This window comes from Asterias rubens, chromosome 11 (assembly GCF_902459465.1).
Source record: "Asterias rubens chromosome 11, eAstRub1.3, whole genome shotgun sequence".
Classification (NCBI taxonomy): domain Eukaryota; kingdom Metazoa; phylum Echinodermata; class Asteroidea; order Forcipulatida; family Asteriidae; genus Asterias; species Asterias rubens.
In genome coordinates, this window is record NC_047072.1 from 4,499,365 (window position 1) to 4,521,908 (window position 22,544).

Genomic DNA, 22,544 nt, shown 5'->3' on the forward strand with positions numbered 1-22,544 from the left:
TAAGAAAAACTTGGGCAATTGTATCCTGATGTAACAGTATTGTCTCAAAAATAGACCCTTTCCCCCCAAAACATAGAGAAATGCATTTTGAAATTACAACATTAAGAAGTAATAATTCCATCAATCTGGCAGCTTTTCGTAAGCACTCTGTAGGCTTAGTGCATTATACCCAACAGTGATCAGGACTTGTTGATGACCTAAATCTTAAAAAAAGTGAGCAAATACTGTATCCAAAGTATCTAAATTGCCATTCAACTGCTTTGGCCTTCTTTAGGCAGTTCCCCCATCCATTATTTACCTGGACTGACTCTTAAAACATAATAACAAACTTAACTAAGGTAAGTCCACTTTAAAGGCCCTGTCACACCCTGACGTTTTAGTCAGCGTATACCGACGTACGCAAATTTTGGCGAATACGCTGGCGTACCTCAAATAAGTTATGGGTACGTTTTTTGTAAGTTAAGAGCACGCTGTAACACGCTGATATACGTTGTGTCAGGCAAGGTCGTCGATGAATTTTGTGCATGCACAAAAATTCTCGACGTATGCCAGCGTGTGGCTCATAAATTCTGCATAAGTTGTAGGTAAGTAATACGTTCGTTGACACACGTTCACACACGTTACTTGTGAGTTAATCATAGGTCGACATACGTCGAGAAAATGTCAAGCGTACCCAAAACTTACTTCAAACTTATGGGTAACGTGCTTTGAACCTATGTCGAACGTATTTGACGTGTTTCGGACGAACACGGAACTTACTGAACGTATTGAAGGCGTTTATGGGAATCAGTATTTAAAATTTGGGTTCGCAGGAGGATTACTACAATGTCAAGTGTAGTTATTATTTCAATCGTCGAGAGGCACCCTCTTTATATGCTACTACATGTGATCGTCGGCAATACGCTGCCGCGCGCTATGCAGTAGTTAGACTATAATCGTTGGACATACGTTGTGAACGCCGTCAACATGCTAAGCATTCGTTATGGAAACGTTCTATGAAAGTTACTAAAACGGTATGCAAACGTCCAACTCGTTATGAATACACTTTTTATATGGCCAACATTGAAAAATCGATCGGTAGTTCAGCGTATGCCAACGTTTTAGAGAAATTTGCATACGTCGGCAAACGCTGACTAAAACGTCAAGTCGTTCAATCTAAATACTCTGGTTGTCGCAAAAAGTTGAGCTCAGAGCCAAAGTAATAGAAACATGTTTGCCAAGTTTACGGTTGTTTTCTGGGCCTATGACACCGTGCACTTTAGAGATAACCATCTGACAATATGGCGGAAATGCATGTTACATACATGTGATTGATTCATTATAGTGTGTGGTATATAAGAAGAGCGCGTTAGGGCGATTTTTGCAGAGCTCGGAGGGATCGGTTAAACAGAGTCAATCACATACGGTTTTTCAATTAGAAAGTGCTGTAAGTTCGTGGAGCAGGACAGAAGTTGGAGTTGAAGTTAAAGTCGTAAGTTGAAGATTACTGAGCATGTTGTCTAATATTTTGATTGTTAATTCTTGCTCGTGATTGGCTTTACGACATTTCACTTTGCATGAATTCAGGACTAGATCTAATGTACAATTTTTAAAGTGATGGATTGTGTTTGAAATCTCGTTTTTTTTGCAAAGTTCAGAGAATTGCTATGGCTATATACGGCGTTCGTTCGCGTACGTGGTGTAGGCTACACATTGTGGTTTACTATTAGGCCATTGTAGCATATAAGTGCAGCCCTAATTAATACGTGTACAATGTACTACCACAGAGCAATATACAGTGCATACATGCTCTATGGTACACACACACTTCGTGGTTTTGTATAAGGCAATAGCTGAATTCCCACTGATGAATAATTCAGCGTTAAGTGCGTGGCAGCCAATTGGAGCGTGTATGCAAATCTATTGGCCTTTACCATCCTGGATTTTTTTTCGAGTACGGTCCCACTTCGGTTGACCCGGAAAGGTCAACTTGAGTTCGCGGTAAGCTAAGGCTTATCTGAATCATATCGCTCTTGTAGTTTATAACAGAAAATAATTTTGAAATCTGGTTTGTTGACCAGGAAATAATGTCCAAAATAGCGTCACGGCAACCCTTGCTTGACATGTACGGTCAAAGCGTTTCAAAATTAAAAGAAAATGCAAATCGAGTGTTTACTTATTGAGATATAATTCTACTACCGCTTGACACGGAAGTAAAGGTCGACAAGGGGTCATGGTAACTATACGCTAATATACAATGCTCAAAGGTTTTCCGAAAAGAAATTGATAATGGTAAACAGGCCTATTTGTTGAGAATTATCCCACTTCGAACCGGAAGTAAAGGTCAACTTTGAGTCACGGTAACCAAAGTTTAATCTTAAATGCCATTTTGAATTAAATGGGCCTTTAGGTCTAGATTTTAAAATTCAAATTTATTTTGTGGGTCAGAAGTTATGTCTTTTTGGAAATGTGACGGGGTCATCAAATCGAGAATTTGGAACTGTAATCTGAAGGTTTATTCTGAAAATAACGAAGACACAGAAAGACAGGGTATATAATAAGATATTAATGAAGAAAACAATTATAAGAACTTTCAAAGTTAACTATTAACAACTACTGGCAAACCAATTCAAATTAAAAGAGACCGACACGTTTTAGTCTAGTCCCGGTATAGCCTTTAGTGAGTAACAGGCCGTGTCCGAAACGACGACTTCGGCTACAGCTACGTCTAGATCAGCGCGTCTACCAGTGCTGAAGCGCGCGATCTAGCCGTAGCTGTAGCCGAAGTCGCCGTTTCGGACACGGTCACACTTACTAATACTCCCAGATCTTACTCCCAGATCTGTTAGTATCTATGTGTGCGTTCCATTAATTCCCCGGGTCGACCCCGGTGTGTGGCGTTTTCTTTTTCCAGGACGAATGTGTGCAGATATTTACCCACGTTCGTCCTGGGAAAAAAAACCCGCCACACACCGGGGTCGGGGGGGGGGGGTATACGTGTACTCGTCACATTCTTCGCCTTTTTGAAAAACTAGTCGTTCTTGATCAAGCAATTTATCAATTAAGTAGTCAAAATGAAATAAGTTAATGTAAAATAGATAGACATGTGATCGTCATCTTGACATAATATACATTTATCGTAGGAGGTCCTGTTTTCGAGGTGTCCCTAAAATCGTGGCAAATCTTTTACCTCTCTGTGCGCGATGTAAACAGTCCCTAGATAAAAATTGTGTGGTTTTATTTGCCAAGCAAAGAGTCTCCTCTCCCTTAAACAAAACTTAGAAACACGTAAGGCTCCACTGGATATTTGCACTTGTAAACGCAAAAAGTTTGGTATTTTAGGCATTTCTACAAGGTACAAAAATATGTCATAATGTTGAGGCCATATACAAATATTTGCCCACGGAAAAAACACTATTTCAATTCACAAATCATGATGATCAAACCATTCCGTAACTATGGTCAAATGTGGTCGAATTGAAAAAAAAAAAACATGTTTAATTGAGACCCTACTACTTGATTGTATCTTCAAATACTTTTTTTTCACAAGCAGTTTTTCTTGGGTTCCTTATGGTTTAAGGTTCAAATATCTGTTGAGTTTCAAGGTTCAAATCTTTCTCAATCTTGAGTTATGCCGTAGATAAACTCAATTTTTTTTTTTAATGAACAAAACACGAAGGCGATTTTTGACCCAGGGTAACGACCCAGAAGTCAAGGTCGTGCGATTTTGGCGGTAACTCTTTAAATGTTGTTCAAGTCTTTATCTATCCGATGCCTAAGTATGAACATCATAGCTTTTATATTTGTTTAGATACAGCAACAAGCAAATGGTAATTTTTCAACATTAAAAACCTTGTCATGAGTCATCAATCAAAAAAAGTGGCGGTTTCATCTACTTACTATTGCCTATGTACATAAAAGTGTTAAGTTTGTACAAGCTTTACTTTTGTTTAAAAGCTCAAAAGTTGTTTTTTGATGAAAAAATGCGAAGGCGAACTTTGACGCATGGTAACGACCAGAAGTTAAGGTCATACGATTTTGGCGTTAACTTTTCAAATGTTGTCCAAGTCTTTATTTATCCGATGCCTAAGTATGAACATCATAGCTTTATAGAGCAGGAGCCAAGGGGGGTCAGCCTAGCTGGAAAGTTAACAAAATTTTCATGTATAATAATAGCAACGGTCCATGTACATGCCTAAGTAAGGAAATTGAGCACACTCTGGTGGGTGTGGTCAGGGGGGCCTTGGGAAAAGTTTTATATTGCAACTTATAAAACCGTTTTTAAAAGTTTAGCTCACCCTGCACGGGATGCTGTACACAGATTTAACAATCAACAGCGCCCTCTTTTGTGGGACAAAAGAGAGCGTTGGGATTCCCCACAAAAAGGTTCGCGCCATCTGATTTTTTACAAATTTTAACCTTTTTTTATTGTTATTTAATACCTGATTACGTCATTATGACGTAATTTGGCCTGTAGTGTCTTGATACTATCTGTTGAGTTTCAAGATTCAAATCGATCTCAATGTTGAGTTATGAAGTAGATAAGCTCAAAAATTGTTTTTTGATGAAAAAACACTAAGGCGAACTTTGATCCAGGTAACGACCCAGAAATTAGGGTCGTACGATTTTTGGCGTTTTCAAAAGTTGGCCAAGTCCTTATCTATCCGATGCCCAAATATGAACATTTTAGCTTTTATATTAGTTGAGATACGGCAACAAGCAAATGGTAAATTTTCAACATCTAAAACCTTGTCACGACGTCATCAAAATTAGTCCCTGAAAACCTGTGACATAAGATCAGTTTTGAGAAGAGTAAGAATTTGGTGGTACAAAGACAAGATCTAAGATTAAGTGGTAGAGAGTTCCAGATGCGTGGCGCAGCTGAAGAAAAAGACCTGTCACCCCATGAGTGTCGAGACTTGGGTTCAATGAGAAGAAACATGGAACTTGATCGACGATTCCTTGGTGGAGTGTAAATTTGAAGCAGTTCAGATAGACAGTGGAGCACCTTGCCATTAAGAGCTGTGTGGACAATGAGCATCAGCTTGAAGATGATTCTTTGAGAGATAGTGAGCCAGTGTAGTTGTTTCAAAATGGGGGTGATAGAACAGGACTTTCTAGACAGCAGTATTTTGGGCCGCTGAAGTCGGGAAATCTGGTTGTTAGGAAGACTGTAGAGAAGAGCATTGCCGTTGTCAAGACGAGAAGTAACAAATGCATGAATGACCTTTTCAGTGGCACTTTTGTCCAAGTACTTGCGAATCTTACCTTTATTCCTGATGTGATATGATGACAGACGAACAATGTTGTTGATGTGTAGCTGAAGTGTCATCCATGAATCAAAATAAACCCCAAGGTTTTGAGCTTTCAGCGAGGGAACTATCCGAGCATCACCGATGGAAATGCATGGCACTTGTGAAGGACTTGGGGAGCCGGGGCGCCCTCTACTCCAAACAGATAACCAATGTGTAGTGTACCACAAAACGGTAAAACTGAAAGTTTAATGCAGAAAGTACAACAACTATAAGTACAGAGCAATATATTTAAGTACAAACTGAATAAAGATTAATAGCAACATCCGGAATAACAAATAACTAAAAAAGATCACCAAAAAACCACTTAATTAAAGAAATAACAATTTCCCAAGCATGAAATTACTCTTACAGAATTGTTCTCTCTTCGGGCTCAAGATGTCCTCAACAATATAAACCTCTGCTCAAAACACTACTGTTCTCGTCATCTTCAACCTAAAAATAAACAACAATGCATAAACTATTTAATGCACTCAATACACACAGCGAGTGAAAGCCCTCCAGTCATAAGCAGGCAAGGCCCAAATAAGGAAACAAGCTCATGAATATTCATAGCGTCCAAAATAAAAATGGCGAGTGGAAGTGTTTAGGCAAGCCCTGCTATAAACAAAAACTAAGTCTTAAACTCACACAACTAGCGTAGTTATACAACCATAAAAAGGCCCTAGAACTTCCTGAAGAGTAAACATCCCTAAGCAAGGGAGCCTGGACAAGCTAGTTCACTAAACTACCCAACAGCTTAACAATGGCCTTGACACAAAAATGATAAATCAAGGGAACAAAAGGAACGAAAACTACGTAAATGAGAGAAAAACTAGAAGGCGGAAAATGATACGGCGGGAAAACATGACTGAAAAATACATGCTAATTAGACAACATTTTACTGAAAACTAATCTACAATAAAATCCAAGCTTACCACTAGATAGACTTCAAGGTAACTACAGGTCATAAACGGCCTTCAAGGTGAAAAACAGGCACTTTCTACTGAGTGGTTTGACGAAAACCGAATTCTACAGAAAACTTATTGGCGAAGAGCACTAGCGCTACACGAGAGGGCGCTATACCAAAAGACGTAACTTTGGGGGCAGAGATGAACATAACAGCACTGAAACCTTTGTTAACTGTTGACGGGACCCAAATAGGAGGAACTCTGTCTTATCATCATTTAACTTCAGGAAGTTTTGTTGTGTCCAACGTCCAATATGTTGGATGCATTTCTCAGGTCGTGCAATAGATGCATTGGCGTTTTCTTGAGAAGATTTAAACGTGATGTATAGCTGAGTGTCGTCTGCGTACACATGGTAATTCAAATTAAATTTCAGGATGATGTCACGAATCGGTAAAGTGTACAGCGTAAACCACTGCGGGCCGAGTACGGACCCCTGGGTCGGATTATGTTGCGTAAAGTTTTGCCGTAAAGGTGACATAGACGAGAGGATTGTTGTTAATGATTACTGTAAATTCTTTTTCGATGAGGTAATCTCTCACCTTGTCCGTGACTGCCCATTTCAGTGCCAACAATTCCAATTTATGAGCTGGGTAAATAAACTGGATTCCACAGGATTTAATTCTGACCTGGCTCAGAATTGCCCCTAAACCAAAACTCGAGGCGTCCGTCTGAAGGATGAATGGCAACTTATAGCCATCATAGCCTAGTATCGGAGATGTTGCTAGGTTTTCCTTCAAGACATCCATTGCCTACTGACATTCTTGCGTCCACACAAAGGGAGGAGGAGGGATGTGTGTTATCTTTTTGCTCTTCTTCTTGAGGCGAGGTTCACCGGTAGTCAGTCGATACAGGGGTGCCACGATGTTCGATTTACTCTTGATATAGCGTCTGTGTAAGCCAGTGAAACCAAGAAAACGTAGAAGTTCTTTGTGGCCTAAGTATTTTACTATTTTGTTTCAGTAGATGGCACTTGGATGGTTTTAGTTTCAGGCCGTGTTCTCGCAGACATGTAAACACATTTCCAAGCCGATCTATGTGTTCGTCAAAATCTCGGAATGTCGACATCCTAAAACCAGGATGTCGTCTTCCTGTGATAATTTATCTCGGGATGACGGCATCCTAAAACTACGATGTCGTTTTGCTGTGATAATTTATCTCGGGATGACGACATCCTAAAACTAGGATGTCGTCTCCCTCCCAACAACACGCCTGACATGATTACCTGATGCGATCCAATGTGTTGTAGAATTACCGAAAACCGAAAATGGCGTCACTCATTCAACTATATACAAAGGGTAAACGACATCAAAACTGATGATGTCGACATCCCGAGATAAATTATCACAGAAAGACGATGTTCTACTTTTAGGAAGTCGTCATCCAGAGATAAATTATCATAGGAACACGTCATCCTTTTTTGGGGGGATGTCGACATCCCGGCAAATTTATCTCGGTATGTCAACTTATTTACGTTTAGGATGTCGTCATCCGGAGATACTAGGGACTTTTCGTATTCGGCGACGGATGGTTCTGCGACGGTTGTTCAGCTAAACGTTGTCGTTTCCAGCACAACGAAGATTCATCCCAAGTACTGTCGTAGAAATTGATGGACGACCGTCCTCAAAGCCGACGCATGCGCAGATGACGCCAAATGTCATCTTTACCGTCGCAGAACCATCCGTTGTTGAAAACGAAAAGTCCCTAACTATGTCAGGATCACAACATGTCGGATGGCACGAATTCCAAAGTTCCGTACTAAGGTCTATATGGACGAATTTCAAGTCGTTCTCCAACAACACTATACTACTAGGCCTACATACTATACATACCTTTGCATTGCACGAAGTACATGTAGTTAATGTATCTCATACTTACTTCCTCCCGAAGGTCTGGACTTGTGTAATTACTCATCTAAAATTGTAAGCACATAACAACTTACTTGGTAACGAGTATTGGAGAGCTGTTGATAGATTAAATGTTGATAGTATAAAATTACAAACTTGTGTAAATTTTTCCTTGAAGGGGTAGCTTACAAAACTTCCACCGTGAAACTTACGGCACTTTACCTGGCACCCTAGCTGCCACGATATCTTTGACAGTTTATTTATTTACACACAAACGGGAAGTTTGTAACAGTAAGACGTGAATTTATATTACCGTACACCGGGAAGCTATATTATATAAGTGTCTGTTCCTCAATTGTTTTCAATCCAGAGGAAACATCAGAACTAATCTGTTAACTCTGGATCAGCATGGGGCCGTTTGTCTTTCTCGTGCTAGTTATGACTGTGAAGTCTGCAGAGTCTGTAGAGAGCAATGGCCCATCACCTACGTTCAGTGAAAACAGTGTGTGCCAGCAACAAGTGATCACCATCAACCCACTAGTATATTCACAAAGCTCTCCTCCATTGAACTCAGAGATAGGCTGCAATTCTTCCACCATTCAACACATCGTTGCAACTGAAAATATGGCGACAAGGCGACAGCTTGAAGAACTGGAGATCACAGTATCGACCAGCCAAGAAATGGTAACTTCGGAACTAAGAAACGCAACACACCAGTTTAAAGACACAACACTTCAAGTGCAAGAGTTGCTAGTATCATTGTCTGGTTTTCAAGAAAATGTCACTTCTGAGGTACTGGGTATAAGACGACAGCTGGAGCAGCTGCAAGTCCTGGTATCTGCGTTTAAGGAATTCCTTCATGGTAAAGTTATCCTTTGGTTAAAAGAAACCTTCCTTATTTTGCGGTGAAGATCCAAGTTTTCTAAAGTATTAACAACACTGGAATAAACGTTCAAAAATATCAGTCTATATAGGGGTCAACTCCCATCTTTCCACAAGCGTACAAACCGTCATATTTTCACTAGCCTGATGGAGCTATGTTTTTGTAGTTCGAATCTTGAGAAACCAAAGCTGCAGGCACCCCCCCAGCGTACGGTTTTATTTGCTTGTGGAAATTTATATTATTTTTAACGGCCCGAAACAACAAACAAAGCGCAGTACGATTTCAGAAGTCAGGCTTTACCTTCAACTCCTTGGCAGTTTGTTTTGTTGGTAAAGCGTTCGACTACCAAACAACAAGATCAGCTACAACTAGGTTCCTTTCACTCTCTATAAAGTTGACTTAATAGACACCTTTGAAGACTCCTTTTCTCCTTTGAAAAAAAAAAAGTACAGATGATTTAATTTTCACAATAAACCATGTAGGATTTGCTTTTGCACTAAAGAAATATTGGTATTTTTCCCTCGAAACACTTTTCTCATTTACCTTTTTTTGTTTACCTTTTCTCATTTTTAAAGTCAAAGAAGAAATGCAAACATTTGCCGTTTTACTTCCTTAATCCATAATGACATGATGTCCTCTTTCCTGATTTAAATTGCAGATTCGTCCACCATGAACCAGACTAGTACAACTGATGCAACGGAGAGAACCACAACAACGGAAACAGGTAAGGGGCTTTATCGAATGCAATACAGGTGTCTGTTTTACTTCCTAGATCCATATTGACATGATGTCCTGTTTCCTGATTTACATTAAAGATTCGTCCACCATGAACCAGGCTAGTACAACTGATGCAACGGAGAGAATCACAACAACGGAAACAGGTAAGGGGCTTTATCGAATGCAATACAGGTGTCTGTTTTACTTCCTAGATCCATATTGACATGATGTCCTCTTTCCTAATTTAAATTAAAGATTCGTTCACCATGAACCAGGCTAGTACAACTGATGCAACGGGGAGAATCACAACAACGGAAACAGGTAAGGGGCTTTATCGAATGCAATACAGGTGTCTGTTTTACTTCCTAGATCCATATTGACATGATGTCCTCTTTCCTGATTTACATTAAAGATTCGTCCACCATGAACCAGACTAGTACAACTGATGCAACGGAGAGAATCACAACAACGGAAACAGGTAAGGGGCTTTATCGAATGCAATACAGGTGTCTGTTTTACTTCCTAAATCCATATTGACATGATGTCCTCTTTCCTGATTTAAATTAAAGATTCCTCCACCAAGAACTAGGGTAGTACAACTGATGCAACGGAGAGAATCACAACAACGGAAACGGGTAAGGGGCTATATCGAATGCAATACAGGTGTCTGTTTTACTTCCTAAATCCATATTGACACGGTGTCCTCTGTTCTGATTTAAATTAAAGATTCATCAACAACGGAAACAGGTAAGGGGCTTTATCGAATGCAATACAGGTGTCTGTTTTACTTCCTAAATCCATATTGACACGATGTCCTCTTTCCTGATTTACATTAAAGATTCTTCCACCATGAACCAGGCTAGTACAACTGATGCAACGGAGAGAACCACAACAACGGAAACGGGTAAGGGACTATATCGAATGCAATACAGGTGTCTGTTTTACTTCCTAAATCCATATTGACACGATGTCCTCTTTCCTGATTTACATTAAAGATTCGTCCACCATGAACCAGGCTAGTACAACTGATGCAACGGAGAGAACCACAACAACGGAAACAGGTAAGGGGCTTTATCGAATGCAATACAGGTGTCTGTTTTACTTCCCAAATCCATATTGACATGATGTCCTCTTTCCTGATTTACATTAAAGATTCGTCCACCATAAACCAGGCTAGTACAACTGATGCAACGGAGAGAACCACAACAACGGAAACAGGTAAGGGGCTTTATCGAATGCAATACAGGTGTCTGTTTTACTTCCTAAATCAATATTGACATGATGTCCTCTTTCCTGATTTAAATTAAAGATTACTCCACCAAGAACCAGGCTAGTACAACTGATGCAACGGAGAGAATCACAACAACGGAAACAGGTAAGGGGCTTTATCGAATGCAATACAGGTGTCTGTTTTACTTCCTAAATCCATATTGACACGATGTCCTCTTCCCTGATTTACATTAAAGATTCCTCCACCAAGAACCAGGCTAGTACAACTGATGCAACGGAGAGAGCCACAACAACGGAAACAGGTAAGGGGCTTTATCGAATGCAATACAGGTGTCTGTTTTACTTCCTAAATCCATATTGACATGATGTCCTCTTCCCTGATTTACATTAAAGATTCCTCCATCATGAACCAGGCTAGTACAACTGATGCAACGGAGAGAATCACAACAACGGAAACAGGTAAGGGGCTTTATCGAATGCAATACAGGTGTCTGTTTTACTTCCTAGATCCATATTGACATGATGTCCTGTTTCCTGATTTACATTAAAGATTCTTCCACCATAAACCAGGCTTAGTATACAAATATTGACTGCTTCGAGTGCTATGGTTAAAACTATGACTCCCGGGGTGATCCCCGAAGCGTTCTATTTTCCCGAGGCGAAACCGAGGGAAAATAGAACGCTCCGGGGATCATCGAGGTAGTCATAGTTTTAACCATTGCACGAGTAAAAGCAGTAAATATTTTTTTTTATAACACCCCAAACAGTTCTAAATACTGTACTATTATACAGACCTGAATGCTACAATCCACGGACGACGCGAATACAGATTGCGAAAACTTTTACTGTGCTGTATGTAGTGTCATGTAATCCGAAATGGTTACAGACTATTAATTTATCATCCTCGTACACGCAACGGAAGTCTGGGTACTGCACGCCGTTTGATAGTCTTCGGACTAGCGCATGTCAAACCGATGCACTATCACACAGCAAACCGATGCACTATCACACGGCCGTCGTCTAGTTAAAACTTAGACATATCATGTGACGCGCTCTAAACCAATGAAAAGGCAGAATATTGGTAAGGGGTGTTATAATACAACTGATGCAACGGAGAGAACCACAACAACGGAAACAGGTAAGGGGCTTTATCGAATGCAATACAGGTGTCTGTTTTACTTCCTAAATCCATATTGACACGATGTCCTCTTTCCTGATTTACATTAAGGGACCATGGATAAATTAAGAACGCGGCCGCCCGCGGTCAGACTCGTTCTAGAACGAGTCCGTCCCAAAATTGTCACGCGCCCGTCCCAAGATGGATTAAGCGCTTCACTGATTTTTAAGGTCCCTCATTATCGAACTCTATTGTTGGTGCCTTTTGTTGTTCAGATTACATGGACAAGGCAGCTTGCAAGTAAGCCACGAAGGGGTGAAGGATTAGTGTTTGCGGTCTAGCTCAGGTATACACCAGACAATGGGTTGGAGACGTCCATGTACAGCCAACCCTCAAGTTTGCCAAAGCTAATACAATAATATGCTACTGCAATAACAAGTTGAAGTGGTGACTATTATTCTTAAATTTGAAATCATCGCCAACTTATTTAGATCTACATCTAATTGTTACATTAGGACCCGTGTTTACAGAGATGATTACACTTACAAGATTCGTTCAAAAAGGTACCGCAAAATCATGCTGACCGGCTCGCAATCACACAAAACACAACGCACAATTACATCGTAGTACACAAACACTCCATCTAGCTACACACTCACACACAGTGTTTTCAATATTCAGGCCTAGTAGTCTTGTTATTTTGCGTGCAACAAACTATAATGCAAGAAACATTGATCGCTAGAGGGCTTTCCTAAACAATGTGATAGCGGGAGAGCCGCCCTCCGTTGGAAAAATTGCGCAACAGCTTACGAAATTAGTTTCAACCGCCTTGAGATTAAGACTTTCGGGAGAATCTGGTGTCCGAAAATTGCAATACTAACCAGCGTTGGTGCCCGAGCTAAACTCATACAACATTGGTGCCGTCGCTGGTACCTTGGGCAACGTGGTGAATTTTCAGCAGTTCCTTGGGAAATATTAAGCGTGTTTAAGAAAAACTTCATAACGTGTTGGCTTCATTGTTCAAACATGAAACATTTTGGACACCTTGGATGTACAAAAAAGAGTATAGTTTTACTGTTTACTGTAAGATGTTTTTCCTATTGACTTTGTTTTACTTTGGGGGATTATTTTGCATGGCGGTCGTGCAAAGACGTAGTATTTTTTATTTTTTAATCTGCGGTTGTGTTTTGACTTATTGTGTGAAAAGGGCTACAACTTGGGTTTATCTACCCATATAAGCCGATTATAACTACACAGTGGTTTTCGGCCTACACCATTGTTCCTTTGTTATACAGTGGGTCTTCCTCGAGACCCGGTGGTTGAGGAGAACGCGTTCCACTCCGTAGTTTTTCTTTTGTTCGATTTGTCACGCAAAGGAACGCGTCGCGACGCGGTCGTTCCCGTGACATAATTTATCCATGGTCCCTAAAGATTCGTCCACCATGAACCAGGCTAGTACAACTGATGCAACGGAGAGAATCACAACAACGGAAACAGGTAAGGGGCTTTATCGAATGCAATACAGGTGTCTGTTTTACTTCCTAAATCCATATTGACATGATGTCCTCTTTCCTGATTTAAATTAAAGATTACTCCACCAAGAACCAGGCTAGTACAACTGATGCAACGGGGAGAACCACAACAACGGAAACAGGTAAGGGGCTTTATCGAATGCAATACAGGTGTCTGCTTTACTTCCTAAATCCATATTGACACGATGTCATCTTTCCTGATTAACATTAAAGATTCCTCCACCAAGAACCAGGCTAGTACAACTGATGCAACGGGGAGAATCACAACAACGGAACCAGGTAAGGGGCTTTATCGAATGCAATACAGGTGTCTGTTTTACTTCCTAAATCCATATTGACATGATGTCCTCTTTCCTGATTTACATTAAAGATTCGTCCACCATGAACCAGGCTAGTACAACTGATGCAACGGAGAGAACCACAACAACGGAAACAGGTAAGGGGCTTTATCGAATGCAATACAGGTGTCTGTTTTACTTCCTAAATCAATATTGACATGATGTCCTCTTTCCTGATTTCAATTAAAGATTCGTCCACCATGAACCAGGCTAGTACAACTGATGCAACGGAGACTAGGAGCGTTTTCGAATCGAAGGCTCAGGCTCAGGCTTGGGCTTCAGACTGATGCAGCCATTTTGAAGCCGCGTACGAATCGGAGGCTCCGGATCGGGCTTCGAATTTGAGGCTTCGATTTTGGCTGAAAACAGCGCCAGGCGAAGCCTCCTCAAGAGGTGGCTTCGCCAGGCTTCATGACGTCAGATTCGTGATGATAAATCTTTTTCTTGCGGCAGCCATTAAAATCCTCGGTTACCGTTCAATAAAATTGACAAATTTGGCTCTTTTGATTGTGTTTTACTATTAATAACAACAGTCTTCACCTGATATATCACCCATGAGAAGGCGAACAATTTGCATCAATGATATTAAGGTAAGTTTTGATATATAATGTAAATTTTTATGATAATTTACTTCGCGTTAAAAATGACGTGTGCCCATAAACTTAGTGCTGCATCTAATTCGTGAAAATTGTCTTTTGGTTTTATTCTCAACATTTACTGATGAAGATAAGCTACATTCGGGAATTATTTGACAGGATAATATTTGTGAAAGTAGGGCCTGTCTTCTTAACTTGGTTATGGTCTATTTTTCGTTGGCAGAAAATTAAAATTCCTTGTCTGCTGATTAAAAACGACACTTGTTTATTATTTTTTATAATCCCAAGGCCGAGAGCTGGATAGTGATATTATTAGTTATAAATCTTGCGGTTTCGTTTAAGCTGAACCGATTATTTTATATAAACATTACATTGAACACTCTTGTTACTTATGAATAATATTTCGCTTTGTTCCTTTTTTTCAAGAATGTTTTTGTTGTAGGCCTACTTTTTTAATAATAATATTTCATATTGTTTACTTCTGACTGATGTACCGGGTAGTAATTTATTTGAGTTTTCTGAAGGGAAATACATTTCTTGGCAACTAAAAAAAAAAGGTTACATGATTACATAAATTTAAATATTAGCCATGAATGAATGAATGATGATACATGTACACCTGCATCAACTTATTAAGCAGAGGCTATATAAGTATGGGTTGGGTGTTGAGATGGGGGGGGGGGGGGACTTTGCTAGAAAAACACCTTTTGCTTGTGGACTAAGGATTCCAACTTTTTTGTAGAAGAGGACTGGCATTCATCAACATTCTTACTTGTATTAACTTTCATTGTACAATGTAGATTTGGAAGAGTGACTTTGGTGTGAGGAAAACCACCCGGCCGAGGTTCAAGTCTAATAGGGGCAAAAGGATACTTGAACACTGCCCATATCTGTCAGGTATGGTTTGAATCACAAAATTGGTTTTTACCCATATACACCAATGTGTGTTATATAAGCACTGTATACTCAGTACTTACCTGAGTTTTGTGAAAACAAAAATCACAGGCAAATTACTCAGGTGGGATTCGAACCCACAACCTTTGCAATTCTAGAGCAGTTTCATGCTAAACTAGACCACCGAGTTTGCCCAGTAGCTGAGGCAGTTTGAATCCTAAATTTTAGCAGCCGGAACTGCAAATGATATTAAAATTGCACCAGGTTACGAGTATTCAGTTTGGTTTTTACTCCGGTAAGTATTGAGTATATAGTGCAATTACCACATATGGGTTAAAACCAAAATGAATACTATAAATATCAAGGCTGTGGTATTATTCACTCAGAAAAAGACGACGGTCTAAACCCACCCGTATACACTGTGCGTAGTAATCACACCGCACGACCCACCCGTATACACTGTCACATTGCTGAAGTAATCCGCACTCGTACCACTAACTGCATGCTGAGGCTGTGTACGGGGGCGTCGTGTCGTGCGATGTGCCGGATGTGGTTAATTTTACGCTCAGTGTACAATGTATACGGTAGTTGCGTTTGTTCGGAGTGACAATTTGACTGCCTTAGCAAGGCTTAGCAAGGCTAACCCGACATCCTTTTGAGATGTTTCCGATAATCAGTGGTGATCTGGAGTTCGAGAGACTTCCAAGTCAATCCCCTCTTGAATGTTGACCTTTGTTTTTTATATCTAAGGGGGGGGGGGGGGGGTAATAGAAAGTAAACTCTCTAAACCAACATTAAATCCCAAGAGCTAAAAATCAATTTTGTTTAGATACATTGTACAATGATCACCCAAATGGTATGATAATGCTATAATTTTGCAATTTATAATGTTGAGGGCTGCATTGATTATTTGATCATACATGTACTCAAGCATTGATTATTTTATTATACTCAAGCATTGATTATTTGATCCTACTCAAGCATTGACTATTTGATCATACTCATAAGATTGTATCTTCTTCTCATTTCAGTTACAAGGATCTGCAGAAAAGCATCAATGTGAGAAGCGTAACATGTGCTAGCCAGTTCCGCATCAAAGCGAAAGACCTGTTAGTTCATTTCAGAACAATATAAGATGTCACCAGTAGGCCTGGGCAACAAGTGAAGTTTACTACTCATCTAGTGTCAAAAACATTGTAGTCACGACTTTGACAATAGTTGTGACTATTTTAAACTCCTAAGATACATTGCGGCAAGTTGTTTGCCGCAGGCCCAATCAAGTAAAATTTGTGCTAAAAGGATTGAAGTTGTAGGGAATAGGCAAGAGCGACACAATGGGAGACTTTCCAACGCTAGGTGGCAGCAGACTTACCGGGTAAACTTCCATTGTTTACGTAGTTATGAGCTTGCACATAATTCTGCGAACATGGCTTTACCCGGTAAGTCTGCTGCCACCTATCGTCCTAGAAAGTTTCCTAGTCGTGACTGTTTTTTAGTAGTCATGGTAGCACGTCGAGTAATGTGAGTAGTTGAAAAATGGTATTTGTAACTCAACAAGGCAATCAATAGTCTCCACTTCGACACTTGTCTGTCACACTAGGTGCTCAGGCTTAGTCATCAGTAGAGGAAATATCACTGGTGATTAAGCAGAAGAAACTTCACCAGTGTCGATAAAGATAAAAAGCTCAATTCTAACTCTGTAAAGTAACATAAAGCAAACTGACCTGTCCTTATTTGCAATTTTTTGCTAGCAACTATTCTACAGCTGAAAAATACAATTAGAAAAAACTTGACAATTCCGAAATACTAACCTAACAGTTGACGAAATAATCATGTTTCTTGACTTTAAAGTGGAGATCATCATAATTGCAATGAACTTAAAAGTTGTTAAGTAACCTAACATTTTCCCAGCCTCATGGGAGAACACAAACAATCATTTATTAGCACCGTCTTTGTAATCTTAAAAAAAGTTATTTAAACAATCAATTGCTGTAAATTGATACTTCTTTTGTTTAAAAGTAACTCAATTTATGATAAAATAAAGTTTTCATTGTTGTGCAGTATAGCTTGTATGCAGTTTTTACTTGATAGTCGGAGTAATGTTATTTTTATTCTAAAAGAATACTATAGTTTTCAAATAACAGAACATACCTTTCGAAATTTCCCTGCTTTCCAGTTTCAATGCAAGGCATGTTGTTGACATATATTACAACAAAATAAAGCTATGTTTTCAGAACATTTTTGGTCCGTTTCGTTGTTGATGAAAACAACCATCATTTGTTGGCTTTCACTAAAATAAGTCATTTTACAATCAAGTGAAGCTAAAAAGTGGGCTGCTCTAAGTTATTGAGGTATTTTTACAATATTAAACCATCAGAAAGCAAATATGCGTTTGTTACAATACAAATGGTATGATTATGTGTTTTGTGGTGGTGTTATTTTTTGTTTTGTTATACAATCATTAAATAAATGCCTCGCACACAAAAAGCAGACGACGCACGTTTGTTCTCGTGCATTATTATTTCCCCCATGATCCACCACGAGGGCCACATGAAGCCTAATCCCGCCGTGAAGCCGAAGTGTTCGAAACAATTTCGTCGCCATGTTGTTTATTGTGAAGCCTGAGTCTCACTGAGCCGGAGCCTGAAAATCCCAAGCCTCAAGCCTCAAGCCTGAGCCTTCGATTCGAAAACGCTCTAGAATCACAACAACGGAAACAGGTAAGGGGCTTTATCGAATGCAATACAGGTGTCTAACGCAGCCATAAAGAACCTTATAGGCGGACAGTAGGGGGCGCCAAACTGTAATTTTGTACTTTCTCAAACCGCGGGCGGAAGTTAACGCGCGACCGCTGCTTTTAGTACAAGTTTTAGTATAACCTTGAGGCAGTGCCCGCACCGTCTTAGTTATATTTTATAAATTTGCATGAGATAATGACCCGATGCGGGATTGTAGCCTTAATATGTAAGACAACACTTCATAAATAATCCATATGACTGTTTGCAAATGTTGGGCGTTGAGGTTGAACTGTTCAAAAGTCATGTTTACAAGTTGTACAACTTTTTTTCCAGGAAATTCAGTCTAAACTCACTTTGAAACGCTAGTTCATATCATATAACACCCAAGCAGATCCTTGCCATTTGATTGGAGGATTTTCCGTCACGTGGTAACAAATAAAAGTACAATACACGCTGAGTCACTCACCGTGCTTTTTCGTTCCATCCGAAAAGTACCATTGTCGTCATCTCTTCACTCGCCCATTGCTTTACACGTGTTTTCGCTTGCGTTTTCACAGATTTTGCCCAAGGTTTGGGTATAGTCGGGTGCCGCCACAATTACGGTATCTGGACGTTGATTTCCATAGGTGCTGTCCGTCTATAGGTTCTTTATGTCTGTGGTGTCAAGTAGCTTGAGGTGAAGTATGATGGTTAATGTCAATCCTGAGGTCATGGGTTCATATCCTGCAATTGTTAGTTATTTAGGGGCAACGGTAGATGGAAATGTTGATAATTGTGAACAACCCCTAAGCTGAGTACAATTGTTTTGAGAATTCGGGTCATAGCTTCATCCCTGTGTATTTGATGGCGAAAATATTATTATTAAAGGCAGTGGACACTATTGGTAATTACTCAAAATAATTATTAGCATAAAACCTTTCTTGGTGACGAGTAAATGGGAAAGGTTGATAGTATACACATAATGAATGTTTATGAGTGCAATGGTGCGAATATGTTCATGAGTTGAAAGGTGGAATGTTCTATTCAACGAGGCGGAGCCGAGTTGAATGGAACATTCCAGCTTTCAACGAATGAACATATTCGCACCATTGCACGAATGAAAAACATTCATTATTTGTTTTATATAACATCCAAGTAGAACTTTGTCATTTTGATTGAAAGAAACAACTTTCAAAACAAACAATTTCAACTGTAGAAGCCGAATGCTAGTAATTTTACTATGCCTTCTTGCAGTAACACCTGCTGCGTTACCAAAGACACGCGCACGCAGTGATGTTTTTACTCAGCTTTTTCGTTCCATCCGAAAAGTACCATTGCACGCTGGCAGCGTGCCAGCGTGCAATGGTGCTTTTCGGATGGAACAAAAAAGCACGGCGAGTGACTCGGCGTGCAATGGTACTTTTATTTGCTATCACGTGACGGACAATCCTCCAATCAAATGGCAAGGATCTGCTTGGGTGTTATATAATATACAACATTGTGAGAACGGCTGTGAGAAATAGTTTTCGAGAAAGAAGTAGTTTTCCACGAATTTGACTTCGAGACCTCAGATTTAGAACTTGAGGTCTTGAAATCAACCATCTAAACGCACACAACTTCGTGTGACAAGGGTGTTTTTTTTTTTTTTTTTTTTTTTTTTTTTTTATCTCGCAAGTTCGATGACCGATTGAGCTCAAATTTTTTACAGGTTTTTTTATGTTATGCATATATTGAGATACACCAACTATGCAGGCTTGTCTTTGACAGTTACCAATAGTGTCCACTGTCTTTAACTCTGGAGAAATGCACGTGCAGTAGTCTATTGTAGCACAACTTATAATTTTCTTGGAAAGCATTGTAAGAAAATCAGTATTGGTAACTAAATATTGCGGATACTGAGTAGAAATCAACATTTTGGTTGTTGCACTTGTACAGATGCCCCTCCGAAGGATTGTTCTGACATTCTTGCGAGTGGTGTATCGATCAGTGGCGTGTACACGGTTCATCCTCTAGACTCCGGTGAGGCTTTCCAGGTATACTGTGATATGGAGACAGACGGTGGTGGATGGACGGTAAGTTAACACGCCAATGAATGACCCGATTTGTGATTTGTATCGAAGGAATTTTATCAAAGTGAGGAAGACTGCCGTATTAAAATTCATTTTTTGGTTTGAAGGTTTTCCAGCGGCGGAATGACGGCAGTGTTGATTTCTATTTGGACTTTGCCAGCTACAGCCGGGGCTTTGGGAATCTGGAGGGAGAGTTTTGGCTCGGTAACGACAACTTGCACCGTCTGACCGCTCAGGGCGAGTATGAACTCCGCGTAGATCTCTCAGACTTCGAGAGTGAATCCAGGTTTGCAAAGTATGACTCATTCAGCGTCGCTGATGTTAATGACAAATACAGGATGACTTTGGGAATTTACTCTGGAACAGCAGGTAATAAATCAGTAACATTCCTGCTAATTTATTAAGGAAATGAATGTATTTCTTAATGTTAATGCGTGTGGGTTACTTACGAACTATTCTTCCTGCATGGACATATTCAGCTCCTGGATTTTCGGTGATATCTGATAATAATGTACCACCTTTTGAAATGGAAATTTCAAATGTTAGTTTTATTGTATTTATATAATTTCAACAATTAAAAAAATGTGTAAAAAAAAGTATACGTTCCCTTAAATACACTGAACACTATTGGTAATTGTCAAAGACCAGTCTTCTCACTTGGTGTATCTCAACATATACATAAAATAACAAACCTGTGAAAATTTGAGCTCAATTTGTCGTCGCAGTTGCGAGATAATAATGAAACTTTAGAGGGAGCCGTTTCTGACAGTTTTATATTATCAACAGCTCCCCATTACTCGTTACCAAGTAAGGTTTTATGCTAATAATTATTTTGAGTAATAACCAATAGTGTCTACTGCCTTTAAACCGAAAGAGCAACTCATTAAAACCATAAAGATTAAAAATATGTTGCTTATATTATTTAATATTAAAATTGCATTTATTGAAATTTTTGACAAATTGAAATAAAGTACAACCAATTTTAAAAATAAGTGTTATGAATAACTAAAAAGAAAACGTAATTTTTCTCCTAAAATTACAACATCATCTTTCTTCAGGTGACTCGCTGATTTACCATAATAACCAGCAGTTCTCGACTCAAGACCAAGACAACGATGTAGACAACAGTAGGCATTGTGCCCAGAAATTTAACGGTGCCTGGTGGTACAGGGACTGCTACTATTCTAATCTTAACGGTGGGTATCTCAGTGGGACCACGACTGAATATGCTCGAGGAGCTGCTTGGTATCACTGGAAGGGGTGGTATTACTCACTTAAAACCTCCGAGATGAAAATACGACAAACACCAAAATAAGAACACTATACCACTCATAGTGATGCCGCTCACTAGTAAAATTCATATCAGTAGCAGAAGGGTCGAAGACAAATAAATAGCACGCGCTCAAGTACAGCTGCACAAGGGATAGTTTAATGGTCAAAATATAAAAACAAAAACAAATTTGAGTGGATTTGTGGAAACAAAAGGAAAATCACCCTGTTTAACCATTATAATAAATCATTTATTACTAATTTAAACAATAATAATAAGCTTGTATACACACAAACTGCTAACATCAGCCTTACAACCTGGGGCCTTATTCATGAAGCCTTCTTAGGCCTTAGTAAGCGTTCACGTGTTACTAGTTCGTTCTTAGCGAGTTGCGTCATATTCACGAAGCACTCGTAACTGCAATCGAGTTCGTAAGTCCTTACTAGTGCTACGTGGGGTGTTTTCGGCTTCGTGGCGCTTTCTTAAGCCCCTTTTCAACATTCCATGGCCAACATTTCCTTGCGATTTTTTCTTTCAAAGTTGCGAAATATTACAAAATGAGCTTGTAATAAATTTTACATTCCTACTCCAAATTTTCTCAAACATTACGAATTTTTGGAGTAGGCACCAACCTATGTTTTAAATATATATTTAAGTGTTACTTTATTTCATCACTTTTTTTATTCGTTTATTTACTTATTTATTTATTTATTCTTGTATTAATTTACTGTGACTATTTGTTGTTATGATTATTTGTTACTACTATTATTGTTTATTTAGTTGTGTATTGTGTATTATTATTTTGGTTTTAATTTCGTTCGTCTAGTTGGTGTTTCAGCTCTTATTTGGCTATGCGGGGTTTTTGTCTATACATTTTAACATTTGTTCTACTTGCCATAACTTGTGTTACTTTTCAACACAATTTTACTGGTGGTAGTGATTAATAAGAACAACAACTCGATAGTTCAGCGGTAACCAGCTATAAAGCTTGCTTTAGTCTGGCTCTCCATGTTTGCAGGGTGACAAATATCTCCAAAACGACGGTAGCCTGTCCAGTCACTTTATAAAATGCTCGTTTTGGACAATGAGGTCACGC

The 22,544-nt window shown here is 39.4% G+C and overlaps 1 protein-coding gene and 3 long non-coding RNA genes across 5 annotated transcripts; all 4 read left to right on the top strand.

Annotated features, from left to right (window-relative positions):
• Positions 1–1,387: 1,387 nt before the first annotated feature.
• Positions 1,388–21,593, top strand: LOC117296699 (ficolin-2-like). 2 transcript variants are annotated; one of them, XM_033779739.1, is made up of 5 exons: positions 1,388–1,471; positions 8,456–8,947; positions 20,045–20,181; positions 20,286–20,547; positions 21,237–21,593. In XM_033779739.1, exons 2-5 carry the CDS (start codon positions 8,494–8,496, stop codon positions 21,491–21,493), a joined length of 1,110 nt encoding a protein of 369 aa, XP_033635630.1. In that variant the 5' UTR covers positions 1,388–1,471; positions 8,456–8,493; the 3' UTR covers positions 21,494–21,593. The 2 variants fall into 2 exon arrangements, with proteins under 2 accessions (XP_033635630.1, XP_033635632.1); XM_033779741.1 differs by lacking the exons at positions 1,388–1,471; positions 8,456–8,947 and adding exons at positions 13,637–13,686; positions 13,935–14,000.
• LOC117296702 lies at positions 9,623–10,159 on the top strand. Its single transcript, XR_004519789.1, has 3 exons — positions 9,623–9,692; positions 9,784–9,849; positions 10,098–10,159. It is a non-coding gene; the product is annotated as an uncharacterized LOC117296702 (long non-coding RNA).
• On the top strand, positions 10,539–13,513 carry LOC117296701. The gene is made up of 4 exons (XR_004519788.1): positions 10,539–10,589; positions 10,681–10,746; positions 10,838–10,903; positions 13,464–13,513. It is a non-coding gene; the product is annotated as an uncharacterized LOC117296701 (long non-coding RNA).
• Positions 14,266–17,799, top strand: LOC117296700. Its single transcript, XR_004519787.1, has 3 exons — positions 14,266–14,492; positions 15,299–15,395; positions 16,424–17,799. It is a non-coding gene; the product is annotated as an uncharacterized LOC117296700 (long non-coding RNA).
• Positions 21,594–22,544: the final 951 nt, after the last annotated feature.

What these genes read in the sequence shown, in the direction of transcription:
- LOC117296699 (XM_033779739.1), top strand. Translation starts at nt 8,494, where the DNA reads ATGGGGCCGTTTGTCTTTCTCGTGCTAGTTATGACTGTGAAGTCTGCA. An exon ending in CAGACGGTGGTGGATGGACG is followed by an intron (nt 20,182 to 20,285) that starts GTAAGTTAACAC and finishes TTTGGTTTGAAG; the next exon opens with GTTTTCCAGCGGCGGAATGA. An exon ending in AATTTACTCTGGAACAGCAG is followed by an intron (nt 20,548 to 21,236) that starts GTAATAAATCAG and finishes ATCTTTCTTCAG; the next exon opens with GTGACTCGCTGATTTACCAT.